The 19568-nt window shown below is 40.6% G+C and overlaps 1 protein-coding gene and 1 long non-coding RNA gene across 2 annotated transcripts in view; one reads left to right on the top strand and one right to left on the bottom strand.

Moving 5' to 3' along the window:
- The window catches only part of LOC309810075, a 352203-nt gene that overhangs the window by 258092 nt on the left and 74543 nt on the right, over positions 1 to 19568 (bottom strand). The window lies entirely within an intron of this gene.
- LOC309810249 (small nuclear ribonucleoprotein Sm D2-like) lies at positions 15106 to 15847 on the top strand. The gene has a single exon (XM_082632214.1). The coding sequence runs from the start codon at positions 15144 to 15146 to the stop codon at positions 15498 to 15500; it is 357 nt and encodes a 118-aa protein (XP_082488340.1). The 5' UTR covers positions 15106 to 15143; the 3' UTR covers positions 15501 to 15847.

Genomic DNA, 19568 nt, shown 5'->3' with positions numbered 1-19568 from the left:
GATTCAGAGATTATGGTTACAAAAAAATCACCAAGAAAATGTCAAGCAACCTCCCTGTCTCCAGAGAAGTTTCTTCCGAGATTATATTTACCATAATGTTCCAGCATTACAGGCATTTTTTAAGTTACATTTCCTTACAGCTCAAGCAAATAAAGGAAATGTTTAACATATGAGGCTAGATTTCCTAAGATGTTCTTATCAGAGGTAAGGTAAGCAGGTAAAAATCAAATTGCTTTTTTTAAAGCATTACAGTAAAATCACAATATATATGTTTTATAAGCAACATTTAAAGAAGTAAACCACTTTATAATATGACAGATGTAATAAAAAAATCCTTAAGACTATATAAAACCACTTATTTTCCACTTACAAGGTCCCATTTCCTTGCATCATCAGATATAAGCATTTATCACTAAAAACAGTTTTAAGTCATTTTATGAACAATTTATCTGAAGTATAAAGTGATATAATTATCTTTTCGGTACATTTTGCAATAAAGTGAACCGTTTTTATGGTTTCCTGGAGATAAAAATAAAACATTCACGTTAGAACATTTTACCTGATTTATTATAATGGAAGATTATATAAACCAAAAAGCTAATCTAATAAATCAAGTCCAATTATGAAATTCTATAGAAATATGATGTTAAAGAGGAAAATCATTCATGCTATTTCATGTGTTTTGAAGAACTACATTTCATTACTTTGGGGAAAAACTACTTTTGAGTTGTTAAATATTTTCCCCCAAATTGCAGTTGTTTGTTTGTCTGTTCTTACCTATAACCTGGGTTTCTCTCTTTCGCAGCTGAAATGATGTCACAGCAAAGAGGACAGCTGTGGCCGAAAGTTATAAGGAAAATTTCAGTAGCACTGTGGTCCACCAGTGGCACAGACCTTCCAACACACTTATACACAAAGATTTATATGCAGATCTAAAGAATCATTCCATGCCAAGAATGCATCCCCATAGTATTCTCCACTATTAATACTGATACAGTAGTGGAGAATTGCTCTAAAGGAGCAATTAAAAGGGAGAAAAGCATTCTAAAGTCTGTTAATAATATACAACATTGCTTAATATACATTATAGCACGGTAGAACTATCTGAGATGCCCTTAAAAAAATACAGATTCCTAAACCCCACCCCAGATTTACCAAATGAAAATTTCTGATGTGATTCCCATATATTTGCTTTTTTTTTTTTTTTTTCAGTTTTTTCACTTGTTCTGATTTGCATCCACTGGGAACCCTCCAATATACAAGATTACGCCAATACAAATCCAACACTCAAGAAACCCATCAAAGTGTCAAGTGACATTTACTTACAGTTTTTATTTTTTGTAATTTCATGGTTACTATATATTTTAACTTGTGTAAGAACATTCTTATCTCCTTGACAGAGGCTGAAAAGTTAAAACCAAAATGTTTAGCTTCATTCTAATTCCTTGAGTAAGCATTACTTCGCAGACAAAAATCCAAAACAACAAAACTGAATTCAAAATGGAATATTTTATATCTTCTTTGTATATTTTTAATCTGAAATATGGCTTTTTTTAAATTTTTTTTTTTAGCTGCATTGGGTCTCATCATCCACTTTGAATATGGTGGCATAGTGTCAAATTTTTCCTTTCCCCCTCTTGGAAATCCCAAAAAGTAACAAGGAAAACAAGAGTAGAAATGAAAATTCTTTGTTTAGCTACATCAAAAAGACAGCTAAAAAGAACCCAAATAAATGTAAATAAATTCCCTTTAAAGCAGACCAAACAAATGAAACATTGTTATTGTTAAAAGATACAATGCAAGAAAAAAATACAACAGTTCAAAATCCATACATCAAAGGGCAGACCACTCTCCAGGAAAAAAAAAAAAAAATAGACCCAAACAATCAACATCAGTTCATAGATCTGTAAAGCTGTAAAAATTCAAATATAAAGAAGGAATATATTGGAAATACAAGGGGAAAAAAGATCAAGTCATCCACTGGGAAAAAACAAAATCACTCTCAATTTTTTTTGAGATGGGCTCAAACATCTCCGTAGTAACATTCAACATTTAACAAGGCTAGAGACTTCCCTGGTGGTGCAATGATTAAGAATCCACCTGCCAATGCAGGGGACACAGGTTTGATCCCTGGTCCGGGAAGATCCCACAGGCCACGGAGCAACTAAGCCCATGCACCACAACTGAGCCTGCGCTCTAGGGCCCGCGAGCCACAACTACTGAGCCTGAGTGCTGTAACTACTGAAGCCCGCAGGCCTAGAGCCCATGCTCCACAAGAAGAGATGCCACCGCAAAGAGAACCCCGTGCACTGCAACAAAGCTCGCCGCAACTAGAGAAAGCCTGCATGCAGCAATGAAGGCCCAACGCAGCCAGCCAAAAATAAAAAGAAAAATAAAAAGTATTTAACAAGGCTAGTGGAGCAATTATAAAAATTGTAACCCAAGATATAAACATGGCCAAATGTTTGTTTGAAAATAAAGGCAACATTCAACTGATTTTAACATGGAGAAAAATCTCATTTCCCATTCCCAAATTCTTTCTATGTGGAGCGAGCACTACTGGTATAACATTCTTCCTCAATGTCCCAACCTCCTTGTTCTCTCCTGAGAACTGCCTTAGCTTCTTATTAATGCAGTGGAATTAAGATCTTGACAGCCTGTCCCAGCCCCTTCCTCTCTACCATTGCTCTGGATAGTTGCCTGAGTACAGAGAATATAAGATCTCAGCCACGCTCAACCATGTATCATACTATAACACAGCATGAGATAGTTCCTGCCTACTTGCCACACTCATTTTACTCCACACTTCACCCTTTTCCTCTGATCCTTGTCCTCTCTAAAAAATTTTTTAAAAATAAATTTAAAAAAACATACATTAGGTCTAGTACAGCATTCCTTAATGTGAGCATTTTTGAGATTTTGGGAGGGATAATTTTTCATTCATTACAGGACTTTATATCCTGTTCCCTACCCACCAAACACCAGAAGTAATTCCTAGAAATACAAAGAACTCTTGTGTATAAGAAAAGGTGCTGACATACCCTAAGCCTCAGATGGCCCTGCTATGTTATTCTTTATCCCATAAATAACCCAGCCTCTTATCTTCTGGGAGCCAGATTTGAGATTTCTTCTCCTGTCTTCTCCTTGGCTGCCTTGTGAATAAGCCCTGTCTTTGCTGCAAACCTCAGATGTCTCAGCATTTTGGCTTCCTGTGTTTCTGACAAAGGGAACCTGGCTTGGATAGATCACCCAGCAAAGAAAATCCAAGATACAAGTCAGATTTTTACCACAGTTGTCTACGCTGTGTGGCTGACAGGGTCTTGGTGCTCTGGCGGATTGTCAGGCAAGAGCCTCTGAGGTAGCAGAGTGAATTCAGGACGCTGGACCACCAGAGACCTCCTGGCCCCAAGTAATATCAATCAGCAAGAGCTCTCCCAGAGATCTCTGTCTCAACATTAAGACCAGTTCCAGTCAATGACCAGCAAGCTCCAGTGCTAGACACCCCATGCCAAACAACTAGCAAGACAGGAACACAACCCTACCCATTAGCAGAGAGGCTGCCTAAAATCATAGTAAGTTCACAGACACCACAAAACACACCACCGGATGTGATCCTGCCCACAAGAAACACAAGATCCTGCTTCATCCACCAGAACACAGGCACCAGTCCCCTCCACCAGGAAGCCAACACAACCCACTGAACCAACCATACCCACTGGGGGCAGACACCAAAAGCAACGGGAACTACAGACCTGCAGCCAGCGAAAAGGAGACCCCAAACACAGTAAGTTAAGCAAAATGAGAACACAGAGAAATACGCAGCACATGAAGGAGCAAGGTAAAAACCCACCAGACGAAACAAATGAAGAGGAAATATGCAGTCTACCTGAAAAAGAATTCAGAGTAATGATAGTAAAGATGATCCAAAATCTTGGAAATAGAATGGAGAAAATACAAGAAATGCTTAACAAGCACCTAGAAGAACTAACGAGCAAATAAACAATGATGAACAACACAATAAATGTAATTAAAACTTCTCTAGAAGGAATCAATAGCAGAATAACTGAGACAGAAGAACAGATAAGTGACCTGGAAGATAAAATAGTGGAAATAACCACCACACAGCAGAATAAAGAAAAAAGAATGAAAAGAATTGAGGACAGTCTCAGACCTCTGGGACAACATTAAATGCACCAACATTTGAATTATAGGGGTCCCAGAAGAAGAAGAGAAAAAGAAAGGGACTGAGAAAATATTTGAAGAGATTATAGTTGAAAACTTCCCTAATATGGGAAAGGAAACAGTTAATCAAGTCCAGGAAGCACAGAGAGTCCCATACAGGATAAGTCAAAGGAGAAACACACCAAGACGTATTAACCAAACTATCAAAAATTAAATACAAAGAAAAAATATTAAAAGGAGCAAGGGAAAAGCAACAAATAACGTACAAAGGAATCTCCATAAGGCTAACAGCTGATCTTTCGGCAGAAACTCTGCAAGCCAGAAGGGAGTGGCAGGACATATTTAAAGTGCTGAAAGGGAAAAACCTACAACCAAGATTACTCTACCCAGCAAGGATCTCATTCAGATTTGATGGAAAAAGTAAAACCTATGCAGACAAGCAAAAGTTAAGAGAATTCAACACCACCAAACCAGCTTTACAACAAATGCTAAAGGAACTTCTCTAGGCAGGAAACACAAGAGAAGGAAAAGACGTACAATAACAAACCCCAAACAATTAAGAAAATGGTAATAGGAACATACATATCGATAACTACCTTAAATGTAAATCGATTAATGTTCCAACCAAAAGACATAGACTGGCTGAATGGATACAAAAACAAGACCCATATATACGCTCTCTACAAGAGACCCACTTCAGACCTAGGAACACATACAGACTGAAAGTGAGGGGATGGAAAAAGATATTCCATGCAAATGGAAATCAAAAGAAAGCTGGAGTTGCAATTCTCATATCAAACAAAATAGACTTTAAAATAAAGATTATTACAAGAGACAAAGAAGGACGCTATATAATGATCATAGGATCAATCCAAGAAGAAGATATAACAATTGTAAATATTTATGCACCCAACATAGTAGCACCTCAATCAATACATAAGGCAAATGCTAACAGCCATAAGAGAGGAAATCAACATTAACACAACAATAGTAGGGGACTGTAACACCCCACTTTCACCAATGGACAGATCATCCAAAATGAAAATAAATAAGGAAACACAAGCTTTAAATGATACATTAAACAAGATGGGCTTAATTGATATTCATAGGACACTCCATCCAAAAACAACAGACTACACTTTCTTCTCAAGTGCTCATGGAACGTTCTCCAGGATAGATCATATCTTGGGTCACAAATCAAGCCTTGGTAAATTTAAGAAAGTGAAATCATATCAAGTATCTTTTCTGACCACAACACTATGAGACTAGACATCAATTACAGGAAAAAAACTATAAAAAATACAAACATACGGAGGCTAAACAATATGCTGCTAAATAACCAACAGATCACTGAAGAAATCAAAGAGGAAATCAAAAAATACCTAGAAACAAACAACAAAGAAAACACAACGGCCCCAAATCTATGTGATGCAGCAAAAGCAGTTCTAAGAGGGAAGTTATTGTTTGTTTATTTCTTTGTTTGTTTTTTTAACTAATTAATTAATTTATTTATATTTGGCTGTGTTGGGTCTTCATTTCTGTGCAAGGGCTTTCTCTATTTGCAATGAGCGGGGACCACTCTTCATCACGGTGCACGGGCCTCTCACTGTCACAGCCTCTCTTGTTGCAGAGCACAGGCTCCAGATGCGCAGGCTCAGTAGTTGTGGCTCACGGGCCTAGTTGCTCCGCGGCATGTGGGATTTTCCCAGACCAGGGCTCAAACCCGTGTCCCCTGCATTGGCAGGCAGTTTCTCAACCACTGTGCCACCAGGGAAGCCTTAAGAGGGAAGTTTTTAGCAGTACAATCCTACATCAAATAACAAGAAAGATCCCAAATAAACAAACTAAACTTACACCTAAAGCAATTAGAGAAAAAACAAAAAAAAACCCAAAGTTAGCAGAAGGAAAGAAATCATAAAGATCAGATCAGAAATAAATGAAGGGCCTCCCTGGTGGCGCAGTGGTTGAGAGTCCGCCTGCCGATGCAGGGGATACGGGTTCGTGTCCCGGTCTGGGAGGATCCCATATGCCGCGGAGCGGCTGGGCCCGTGAGCCATGGCCGCTGGGCCTGCGCATCCGGAGCCTGTGCTCCGCAACGGGAGAGGCCACAACAGTGAGAGGCCCGCATACCGCAAAAAAAAAAAAAAAAAAAAAAAGAAATAAATGAAAAAGAAATAAAAGAAACGATAGCAAAGAACAATAAAATGAAAGCTGGTTCTCTGTAAACAAACTGATAAACCATTAGCCAGACTTATCAAGCAAAAAAGGGAGAAGACTCAAATCAATAGATTAGAAGTGAAAAAGGGGAAGTAACAACTGACACTGCAGAAATACAAAGGATCATGAGAGATTACTACAAGCAACCATATGCCAATAAAATGGAAACCCTGGAAGAAATGGACAAATTCTTAGAAAAGCACAACCTTCTGAGACTAAACCAGGAAGAAATAGAAAATATAAACAGACCAATCACAAGTACTGAAATTGAAACTGTCATTAAAAATCTTCCAACAAACAAAAGCCCAGGACCAGATGGCTTCACAGGTGAGTTCTATCAAACACTTAAAAAGCTAACACCTATCCTTCTCAAACTCTTCCAAAATATAGCAGAGGGAGGAAAACTCCCAAGCTCATTCTATGAGGCCACCATCACTCTGATAACAAAACCAGACAAAGATATTCCAAAAAAAGAAAACTACAGGCCAATATCACTGATGAACATAGATGCAAAAATCTTCAACAAAATACTAGCAAACAGAATCCATCAGCACATTACAAGGATCATACATCATGATCAAGTGGAGTTTACCCCAGGAATGCAAGGATTCTTCAATATACACAAATCAATCAATGTGATATACCATAGTAACAAATTGAAGGAGAAAAACCATATGATCATCTCAGTAGATGCAGAAAAAGCTTTCGACGTAATTCCACACCCACTTATAATAAAAACTCTCCAGAAGGTTGGCAGAGAGGGGAACCTACCTCAACATAATAAAGGCCATATATGACAAACCCACAGACAACATCATTCTCAATGGTGAAAAACTGAAACGTCCACTAAGATCAGGAACAAGACAAGGTTGCCCACTCTCACCACTATTCTTTTGGAAGATTTGGAAGCTTTAGCGTCAGCAATCAGAGAAGAAAAAGAAATAAAAGGAATCTAAATCCAAAGAGAAGAAGTAAAACTGTCACTGTTTGCAGATGACATGACACTATACATAGAAAATCCTAAAGATGCTACCAGAAAACTACTAGAGCTAATCAATAAATTTGGTAAAGTGGCAGGATACAAAATTAATGCACAGAAATCTCTTGCATTCCTATACACTAATGATGAAAAATCTGAAAGAGAAATTAAGGAAACACTCTCACTTACCATTGCAACAAAAAGAATAAAATACCTAGGAATAAACCTACCTAAGGAGACAAAAGACCTGTATGCAGAAAACTATAAGACACTGATGAAAGAAATTAAAGATGATACAAACAGATGGAGAGATATACCATGTTCTTGGATTGGAAGAAGCCACATTGTGAAAATAACCCAAAGCAATCTACACATTCAATGCAATCCCTATCAAACTACCACTGGCATTTTTCACAGAACTAGAACAAAAAATTTCACAATTTGTATGGAAACAAAAAAGACCCTGAATAGCCAAAGCAATCCTGAGAAAGAAAAATGGAGCTGGAGGAGTCAGGCAGACGTCAGACTATACTACACTAATCAAAGCAGTATGGTACTGGCACAGAAACAGAAATGTAGATCAGTGGAATAGGATAGAAAGCCCAGAGATAAACCCACACACATATGGTCACCTTATCTTTGATAAAGGAGGCAAGAATATACAATGGAGAAAAGACAGCCTCTTCAACAAGTGGTACTGGGAACTGGACAGCTACATGTAAAAGAATGAAATTAGAACACTCCCTAACACCATACACAAAAATTAACTCAAAATGGATTAAAGACCTAAACGTAAGACCAGACACTCTAAAACTCTTAGAGGAAAACATAGGCAGAACACTCTATGACAAAAATCACAGCAAGATCCTTTTTGACCCATCTCCTAGAGAAATGGAAATAAAAATAAACAAATGGGACCTAATGAAACTTAAAAGCTTTTTGTACAGCAAAGGAAACCATAAACAAGACAAAAAGACAGCCCTCAGAATGGGAGAAAATATTTGCAAATGAAGCAACTGACAAAGGATTAATCTCCAAAATATACAAACAGCTCATGCAGCTCAATATCAAAAAAACAAACAACCCAATCCAAAAATGGGCAGAAGATCTAAATAGACATTTCTCCAAAGAAGATATACAGATTGCCAACAAACACATGAAAGGATGCTCAACATCACTGATCATTAGAGAAATGCAAATCAAAACTACAATGAGGTATCACCTCACACTGGTCAGAATGGCCATCATCAAAAAATCTACAAACAATAAATGCTGGAGAGGGTATGGAGAAAAGGGGCCCCTCTTGCACTGTTGGTGGGAAAGTAAATTGATACAGCCACTATGGAGAAAAGTATGGAGGTTCCTTAAAAAACTAAAAATAGAACTACCATACATCCCAGCAATACGACTACTGAGCATATACCCTGAGAAAACCATAATTCAAAAAGTCATGTGGGGCTTCCCTGGTGGCGCAGTGGTTGAGAGTCTGCCTGCCGATGCAGGGGACATGGGTTCATGCCCTGCTCAGTGAAGATCCCACATGCCGTGGAGAGGCTGGGCCCGTGAGCCATGGCCGCTGGGCCTGTGCGTCCGGAGCCTGTGCTCTGCAACAGGAGAGGCCACAGCAGTGAGAGGCCCGTGTACCACAAAAAAAAAAAAAAAAAAAAAGAGTCATGTACCACACTGTTCATTGCAGCTCTATTTACAATAGCCAGGACATGGAAGCAACCTAAGTGTCCATTGACAGATGAATGGATAAAGAAGATGTAGCACATATATACAATGGAATATTACTGAGCCATAAAAAGAAATGAGATTGAGTTATTTGCAGTGAGGTGGATGGACCTAGAGTCTGTCATACAGAGTGAAGTAAGTCAGAAAGAGAAAAACAAATGCCGTATGCTAACATATATATGGAATCTAAAAAAAAAAAAAATGGTTCTGAAGAACTTAGGTGCAGGATAGGAATAAAGACACAGACGTAGAGAATGGACTTGAGGACACAGGGAGAGGGAACGGTAAGCTGAGACGAAGTTAGAGAGTGGCATTGACCTATATACACTACCAAATGTAAAAGAGATAGCTAGTGGGAAGCAGCCACATAGCACAGGGAGATCAGCTTGGTGTTTTGTGATCACCTAGACAGGTGGGATCAGGAAGGTGGGAGGGAGACACAAGAGGGAGGAGATTTGCGGATATATGTATACATATAGCTGATTCACTTTGCTTTACAGCAGCAACTAACACAACAATGTAAAGCAATTATACCTCAATAAAGATGTTAAAAAAAAAAAAAAAGGTGCTGACTTTCTCACCAAGGAGAAATGTTACTTAAAACTACAATGAGATGCCATTTTTACCTTATCAGGGTGGCAAGAATTATAAAGTGTGATCATATATTGTTGATGGAAAAAAGCTCTTTCATATATTATTGATGGAATAATTAATTTTTATAATCTTTATGGTGAGAAATTTGTCAATATCTATCAAAATTACAAAAGCACATAGCCTTGACCCAGTAAATTTGCTTCTAGAAATTATTCTATAGCTATAGCTGCATAGGAGCAAAATGGTGTATGTACATGGTTATTCATTGTAGCATTGTTTATAAAGACAAAAGAATGGAAGGGACCTGCATTTACATCAAAAGCAGTCTATTTAAATAATTCATGGTGTATCTATACAGTGAACTATTATGTAGCAGTGTAAAAGAATTAAGTTTAATTTTATGTACAAATACAGAAGCTTTTCTGTTTATATTATACTGGTGGGAAAAAAAGGAAATTGCAGAAGAAAATCTACAGTATGATACCACTTATGCAAAAAATGTATGTGTGTATTTATGCAAATAGAGAGGAAAAGTTCTGGTTGAAAAAAAAGAAGAAGAAGAAGTACTTCCTAGTTATTGGGACAACCAAAACTTCCTATTCAACCTAGAGGGAAGAGCTCCCCCCACCCCACTTTGTGGCTGGCTTGAAGAAAAGGCTCTTTCACAGAAGAGTCACCCTCTGGCCTGCTCATGACCTGGACTGATATATCTGTCTAAATCTTGTGTTTGGTATTAGTAAGCCCATCTTAGCCCTTTTTTTTTTTTTTTTTTTTTTTTTTTTGCTGTACGTGGGCCTCTCGCTGTTGTGGCCTCTCCCGTTGCGGAGCACAGGCTCCGGACGCACAGGCTCAGCGGCCATGGCCCACGGGCCCAGCCGCTCCGCGGCATATGGGATCCTCCCAGACCGGGGCACGAACCCGCATCCCCTGCATCGGCAGGCGGACTCCCAACCACTGCGCCACCAGGGAGGCCCCCATCTTAGCCCTTTTTGCCTATAGATAATAATAAATAATGGCTAACATTTACTGAGTGCATACTATCCCAAGCACAATTCGAAGCATTTTAAATGTACAGAATGTAAATTAAATACTACCATTTTCCCCATTGCTTAGTAGATGCACAAAGAGATCATGATCCTATCACTGAGTAAATGGGCAAGGAACACTGAAAAAAAGAGTCAGATATAGGAGAGTTAAATATTACATGCATATTACATTTTATGATGCAGCCAGGAAATGGCTTTAAACTCAGGTAATATTTTACTAAGTACAGACCAAGAAAGCCCTTGACCTCTATAAAACGAGTACTATGGACTAAATGTTTGTTTCCTGCAAAATTCATCTGTTAAAGTCCTAATCCCCAGTGTGACAGTATTAGGAGGTGGGGCCTTTGGAAGGTAATTAGGTTCAGGTGAAGTCATGAGGGTGGAGCCCCTATGATGGGATTAGTGCCCCTATAAGAAGAGGAAGAGACCAGAGAGCACTTCTCACTTCTCTCTCCCTTCCTCTCTCTCCCTTCTTCTCTCTCCCTTCTCCAACCACGCCCTCCCAACCCCACCCACCCTGCCATGTAAAGATACATAGCAAGAAAGCAGCTGTCTACAAACCAGGAAGAGGGCTTTTACCAGACACTGAATCCATAGGCACCTTGATCTTGGACTGCCCAGCCTCCAGGACTGTGAGAAATAAATGTGTGTTGTTTAAGCCATTCAGTCTATGGTGTTTTGCTATAGCAGCAAGAGCTCACTATGACAGCTAGTGAAGGAGCATGAGAAAGAGAAAACGTGAAAGTCTCAGAGTGTATGGTGTCCAGGAAACCACGCGAAGAAAGTTTTTCAAGGATGAAAGATAAACCATGTTAAAACCTGCCAATAAGTCAAGTAACACGAGGACTGAGAATTAATGACTGGTGATGTGGAGGTTACAATGACCTTGAGAAGACAGTTTCAATAGAATGCTCTGTGTGTGTGAAGGGGGCAAAAGTATGATTAGTGGGCCCATAAGACAACTGGGCAGAATATAAACAACTCTTTTGGGGGAATTTTGCTATAACAGAGAGCAGAAAAATGGGGCAGTAGTTGACAGCAGGAGTGGGGGTCAAGAGAGGTATTTTTTTTTAAGATAGAAGAAATAATAGCATGTTTTTTTAATAGCTTTTTCCCATTGCAGAGCACAGGCTCAGTGGCCATGGCTCATGGGCCCAGCCGCTCCACGGCATGTGGGATCATCCCAGACCAGGGCACGAACCCGTGTCCCCTGCATCAGCAGGTGGACTCTCAACCACTGCACCACCTGGGAAGCCCTAATAGCATATTTTTATGCTGATAGGGATGATCTGGTTGAGGTGGAAAAAATGATGATGGAGGAGAGAAAGGGAGAACAGGCGGAGTGAAGTCCTTAAACAGGCAAGAGGTAGGTACATAAAGGAAGAAGTTGGGGACTTCCCTGGTGGTCCGGTGGTTAAGACGTTGCCTTCCAATGCAGGGGGTGTGGGTTCGATCCCTGGTTGGGGAGCTTAGATCCCACATGCCTCGCAGCCAAAAAGCCAAAACATAAAGAAACAGAAATTCAGTAAATACTTAAAAACTGTCCACATCGGGCTTCCCTGGTGGTGCAGTGGTTAAGAATCCGCCTGCCAATGCAGGGGACACAGGTTCGAGCGCTGGTCCGGGAAGATCCCACATGCCGTGGAGCAACTAAGCCCATGTGCCACAAGTACTGAGCCTGCGCTCTAGAGCCCGTGAGCCACAACTACTGAGCCAAGCCCACGTGCCACAACTACTGAAGCCCAGGTGCCTAAAGCCCGTGCTCCACAACAAGAGAAGCCACCACAGTGAGAAGCCCACACACCGCAACAAAGAGTAGCCCCCGCTCGCTGCAACTACAAGAAAGCCCACGCGCAGCAACAAAGACCCAACACAGCCAAAAATAAATAAATAAAACATTAAAAAAAAATTTTTTTTTTAAAAAGGAAGAGGTTGGACTTAGATTGGAACACAGATAGTTCACTAACGGTACCTTAACAGGAGACAAAGTATATAAAACTGATGCTTGTAGGTAGGTAAATCAGATGGGGGGGCTTGTGAAAATTCTCCTCCGCTTGTTTTCTTTTCTCAGTGAAATATGAAGTAATTTATAACTAGAAGTGAGTCTAGGGTAAGAGGTAATACAAGTTCAAAGTGTCCAAAGTTGAACTCCTCACTTCCCACCACTGTATTAGAGTTTGTTATGTAACAAACTACCGCAAAACATGCTGGCTTAAGAAATGTGTCCCCCAAAAAGAGACTGTTGAAGTCCTAACCTCCAGGACCTATGAATATGACCTTATTTGGAAACACATTTTGGCAAATGTTTTAGTTAAAACATTTACTCCAGTAACTACTGCTATTGAGTATAAGAAGTTCATATGAAGACACAGAGAAACATACAAGAAGGCCATGTGGTGATGGAGGCCCATTTGAGGGTGATTTCTTGCTATATGCCAAGGAATGCCAAGAATTGCCAGCAGCCACCAGAAACTCTTACTAGAGTCAAAAAAGGATTCTTCCCTAAAGCACTAAGAGGGAGCATAGCCCTGTATATACCCCGATTTTAGACCTCTAGCCTCCTGTGTAGGAATAAATTTCTGTTTTAAGTCACCCAGTGACTTAAATTCATGATTTTGTGTGTCAGCTGTGTAGTTCTTCTAGTCTAGGCCAGCTTGCCTGGTATCTGATGAGCTTTCTTATGACCTGTCTGGACATCTGGCAGCTGGATGATCTCATGCATCTGTGGTCCGTTGGCCTCTCCCACACATCTGGAGGATGGCAGGCTGTCGGCCAGGATGCCTCAAATTTCAAGGGGTGAAGAAAGAGTGTTGGTGCAATGTCACATTGTAAAGGAGTTCATGCAAGGGGGAAAAGAATTTGTGGCCATTTTTATAATCTATCACAACACCTAAATCTGATCTACCTGAAGCCTTCTCCATCTCAATGGACAGCATCTCCATCCTTCCATGTATTCAGCCCAAAACCTTGTAGCCATCTTTGACTACTTTGTATCTCTCACATGCAAATGCAAACTACCAGCTAAGCCTATAGGCTCTAACTTTAAAATATATCCAGAATCTACCATTTCTCATTACCTTTACTACTAGCACCCTACGCTAAGCCAGTATCATCTCTCACCCGGATTACTAGAATAACTTCCCAACAGGACTCTCTGCTTCTACTTTCACCTTCCTACCATCTATTATTCTCAACACAACTGCCATAGTGATACTTTTAAAAAGTAAGTCAGATCACATCAGTCTTCTGCTTAAAACCCTGAAAGATCCCCGTTTTACTCAGAATAAAAGCTTACATTCTTGAAATATTTCATGAGGCCTCACACAATCTGGCTTCCCTTTTCCTCTCTAAACTTATCAGCTCCTGTTTTAGTCACTTAGGCTACCATAACAAAAATACCATAGGCTGAATGGCTTATAAACAACAGAAATGTATTTCTCACAGTTCTGGAGGCTGGAAAGTCCAAGATCAAGTTTCCAGCAGATTAAGTATCTAGGCAGGTCTCAATTCCTGGTTCATAGATGGCCATCTTCTTGCACTAACCTCACATGGTGAAAGGGGAGGTATCTCTCTGAGGTCTCTAATCACCTCCCAAAGACCTCACCTAGTAATACCATCACATTGGTTGTTAAGATTTAATATATGAATTGTGGGGGCAAAATAAATATTCAGTCTACAGCATTCTACCCCTGGCCCCCCAAAATTCAGTCCCTTCTCACATGCAAAATATATTCATTTCATCCCAACAGCCCCCAAAAGTCTTAACTCATTCCAGGATCAACTCAAAAGTCTAATCTACGTATCATCTAAATCAGATATTATAAGCAGATAGGGTAGGGAGTCCCCGGAGAAAAAGAACCAGGCATGGCTTTCTTGACATAAGAGAAGCCATTTTTGGCCTAAGCCATTTTTTGTGATCTAAGCCTGGTCACAGTGCTTGCCCTTGAACAGGTCTCAGTGATTAATCATCTTAAGGGAATGCAAGAACAAAGGAAAAGTGGTCAAGAAACAATAGTTAGGTAATAAAACAGAGTCCTAATTCCTCCTCAAGGGATATACATAACAATCTGATACATATCTTTGAGTTCTGCAGGAACTAAGGCCTTCATCCAGGTGGAGGATGGTAACTACATGCTGAGATCTCAGACTGCTTGGAAACTAAGAGTGAAGATGCTGACATTTTCTGACCCTCATGACTTCAATCAACTAAAGCCTGGATTCTGGCCACCTTTGCCCCAATTCTATGCTGGATTTTCTTCTGCTCAAGCCCCTTCATGAATATGCATATACCACCCAAACCTCTTCATGAATATGCATGCACCCTTAGCTTAAAACTTCCCAATTTTGGGAGACGGTAGCGACTCGAGAGTGCGGCCACCACCATCGCCAACATGAGCCTCCTCAACAAGCCCAAGAGTGAGATGACCCCGGAGGAGCTGCAGAAGCGGGAGGAGGAGGAGTTTAACACAGGGCCACTCTCCGTGCTCACCCAGTCGGTCAAGAACAACACCCAAGTGCTTATCAACTGCTGCAACAACAAGAAGCTCCTGGGCCGTGTGAAGGCCTTTGACAGGCACTGCAACATGGTGCTGGAGAACGTGAAGGAGATGTGGACTGAAGTCCCCAAGAGTGGCAAGGGCAAGAAGAAGTCCAAGCCAGTCAACAAGGACCGCTACATCTCAAAAATGTTCCTGCGCAGGGACTCGGTCATTGTGGTCCTGCGGAACCCGCTTATCACCGGCAAGTAGGGGCCTCCTCCCTGCCGTCAGAACTTGCCCCCTCGTTTTGCGAAGACCTGCCCTTTGTGCTGGGAATAAAGTCGTGTGTTTTAAAAAAACAAAAAAAAACAAAAAAAAAACAAAAAAAAACAAAAAAAACTTCCCAATTTTGCTGTTTGGGAAGACACTGCTTTGGGAAAGATCCTCAGTGTTCTCCTTACTTGCAGCAAGTAATAAATCCTTCTTTCTCCCACTCTTTGGCTTGGTTGTGCCTTTTGGCTTCACACCCACCAAGAGGCGAACCGAGTTTTCCAGTAACAATATGGGTGAGACTAAAATTATGACTCATCCTGAGGCAAATTGCTCTCCAGTAATCACACAAGTTACGTACTTCTAAAATACAGTGGTTGGACAGGCATAGGATAGACATTCCCATTCCAAAAGGGAGGAATCAGAAAGAAGAAAGGAGTGACAGGTCCCAAGCAAGTCCAAAATGCAACAGGGCAAATTCCATTAGAACTTAAGGCTCAAGAATAATCCTCTTTGGCTCAATGATCTGCCTCCCAGGTAAACTGGGGTGGAGGTCTTGCCTTCTGAACACATTGGAGCAGAGAATCCCACATTCTAGATTGACTGGGGCCTGATCCTACACCTTTGGGTGACCCTGCCCCCTACGGTGTTTCTCTCCCTGGGCCCTTCCCTCCAGATTTCTGAGGCTAGGGTCCCAAACTGGTAACTCTGCTGGTAACTCCTGTCCTTTGAAATCTAGGTAGAGGCAGCCATGCCCACCATGGCTTTGCTGGGCACAGCCCAGGCCACTCCAGGGTCCACCAGAGTAGCACCTGGGGCAAGTGAGGAACCACAGCACCGAAGTGTAGAAATGAAGTCCCAAGATGTGAGGTGGTGCCAGGCCACATGAACCAAAATCCCAAAGGTGCCAACAGCCACTCCTTTGAAACCACTCTGCCTCCCAGGCCTTTGAAGGTCCTTCCCCCACAGACACCCCCCTCAACTGTGATGAGCACAAGAGCTCTGATGATCTCTGAATTGCCTTCAGAATCATTCTTCCATTTTCTTGGACAGCAGCTCCTAGCTTCTGTTGAGATGGTTGATCCATACCAATCTTATCAAATGGTCATTTGGCCACACCCTTAGTATTCTCTTCCAACCATGCTTTCTCATTTTTTGCAATATGAATAGGCCGAGAATTTCCAAATCTTTAAGTCCTGCTTCTCTTTTGATTAACAACTCTGTCTTTAAATCATTTCTCTCTTCTCACATTTTATTGTAAGCTGTCAAGAGGAGCCATGCTGCTCCTTCAACACTATCAATACCGAAACTGTTAGAAATAACTCCAGCTAAATATCCAGTTTTGTCATTTCCAAGTTCTACCCTCCAGAAAGCACTAGAACATGAACACAATTCAGCCAAGTTCTTTGTCACTTTAGAACAGGGATGGTCTCTTCTCTCTTGTCCAATAACATGTTCCTCATTTCCATCAGAGACCACATCACAATGGCCTTTACATGCATATTTCTATCAACATTTTGTTCAGAATGACTTAGGTATTCTCTAAGAAGATTTAGGCTTTCACTACATCTCTCTTTTTTCTTTCTGAGTTCTCATCAGAATCGGCCTTCACGATCCATTCACAGCAATGTAGGCTTTTTCTAGCATGCACTTTAAAACTTCTCCAGCCTCTACCCAAAACCATTTTCACATTTTTAGGTATCTAGTACAGCAGCACCTACCACTCACTATGAATTTTCTGTCCTTGTCTGTTCAGGCTGCCATAACAAAAATACTATAGACTGGGTGGCTTATAAACAACAGAAGTGTACTTCTTACATTTCTGGAGACTGGAAGTCCAAGATCAAGGTGCTTGCAGATACAGTGTCTGATGAGGGCCATTTTCCTGGTTCTTAGATGGCTGTCTTCTCACTGTGTCCTCACATGACAGAAGCGGTCTCTCCTTTCCCCAACACCCCATCTCATAGTAACATCACATTGGGCATTAGGATTTAACATATGAATTTGGGGAAGACACAATGTTAATTCTATAGCACCTCTTCTCCCCCTTATGCACTCCATTCCAGCCACACTAGCCTCCTCATTGTCCTTTGTACAAGCCACATATTAGGGACTCTGTTTTAATTACTCTCTCCACCTAGAACACTCTTGCCCCACATCTGTTTACTAACTCCCTCATCTCCCTCAAGTCTTTGTTCAAACCAAGGACCTTACCTGGACCACTCTATTTAATACTCTAACCTGTTCTCCCCTACCCAGAATTCCAATCCTGCTTACCCTGCTCTCCTTTTTCTCTTTCCATAGCACTTAAAGCCTCCTAAACATTTATTAATTTGTTAGTTTCATTGGGTATTGTCTATTTCACCAACTAAAGTACAAGTTCCATGAAGGCATAAATCTCTGTCAGTTTTGATCACTAATGTTTCCCAATGTCAGGATAAATTGTCAAAGTATTGGAAAAGAGAAAAGATTTAACTTTCACTGGAATGCTGGACATGGTCTAGTAAATACTCTGGGGATTTTCAGATTCCATAGAGATGTGAACCTTTGGTTGTCTTTGATCGATTCTGTAGGGATAGAAGTTAACTTATTAAAAAAACTAATAGTGGGACTTCCCTGGTGGTCCAGTGGTAAAGAATCCACCTTACAATGCAGGGGACACAGGTTAGATCCCTGGTCAGGGAACTAAGATCCCACATGCCGTGGGGCAACTAAGCCCACACACCACAACTACTGAGCTCACACACCTCAACTAGAGAGCCTGCATGCCACAAACTACAGAGCCCACACGCTCTGGAACCCACGAACCACAACTACAGACCCCACACGTCCTGGAGCCTGCGTGCCACAATTAGAGAAAACTTGCACACCACAACTAGGGAGAGAAAACCTGCACACCACAACTAGAGAGAGAAAACCTGCACACCACAACTAGAGAGAAGACTGCGTGCCACAACAAAGAGCCATGCCCCGCAACGAAAGATTGCACATGCCTCAACGAAGATCCCGCATACCGAAACTAAGACCTGACACAGCCAAAAATAAATTAAATAAATAAATAAATAAATAAATAAAATCTTAAAAAAAAAAAAACTAATAGTAACTCAAGTGTCTTCTTCTACAAAAATGCAAATGATTACTTTTCACAGCAATGCAAATGTATTTTGTACTTCTTATTGGTTTCAACGTTAATGAGTTAAATAAAATATTTGAACATGTTCATATTTTATTTCTGTTAAATATCATATTTTCACCTTTTTGGAAATTATCCTTTAGTACTTTTGCACATCACCCACTGAGATGCCCAGCTGGACTAACCTGATGGAGCCAGGGAAACTGTGCTGCCAGAGAAGTGAACTTCATGGCCTGTTTAAACCCAGGCACATCTTTTCTTGGCTTCTATAATGAACCCTCAGGGACAACAGAAACTTAACTTCGCTGATGGTTTCTCTAAGATTTTTGTTTCCTCTCTACTGAATTGTGTTTTGTTTTTGTTTCTGGTTTGTACACAGTCAAGTTATTTCTCATTGACAGCAGTCATGACTGGGAATTTGGTTTATAGTCTAACTACTTGGTGAATTCTCTCCGTGGATGATGGTGGTATGTTTTCTGTTAAGTGAGAGGTAAGAGAGAATCTGATTTGTTAGTCTTTTTTGTTTACTTGTCTCTGTCTATTTGTGAATACAAACCAATTCAGAATTCATACCCACTGAGAAGAAGAAAGCTCTTTGAGATCTGGACCAGAGAGTTTTTGTTTTTCTCTGTTTATTTGTGAACATTGGCTGAAGTTGTACAAGTTAGGTTATGAGCTATCCATATCTGGGTATATCTATATGTCTATAATTGAAAAAAGTCTTGACCTCTTATTATTTGGGTACAAGATGTTTTCCTACCTCCACATTTATTAATAATTTAGATCCTAGGATTTCCCTCCTGGTGCAATGATTAATAATCCCCCTGTCATTGCAGGGGACATGGGTTCGAACCCTGGTCCAGGAAGATCCCACATGCCGCGGAGCAACTAAGCCCGTGAGCCGCTACTACCAAGCCCGCGTGCCACAACTACTG

The sequence above is a fragment of the Mesoplodon mirus genome (assembly GCF_964341445.2).
Source record: "Mesoplodon mirus genome assembly, chromosome: 9".
Classification (NCBI taxonomy): Eukaryota; Metazoa; Chordata; class Mammalia; order Artiodactyla; family Ziphiidae; genus Mesoplodon; species Mesoplodon mirus.
Note: the sequence above shows the minus strand (reverse complement) of the source record. Positions and strands in the feature narration are given on the sequence as shown.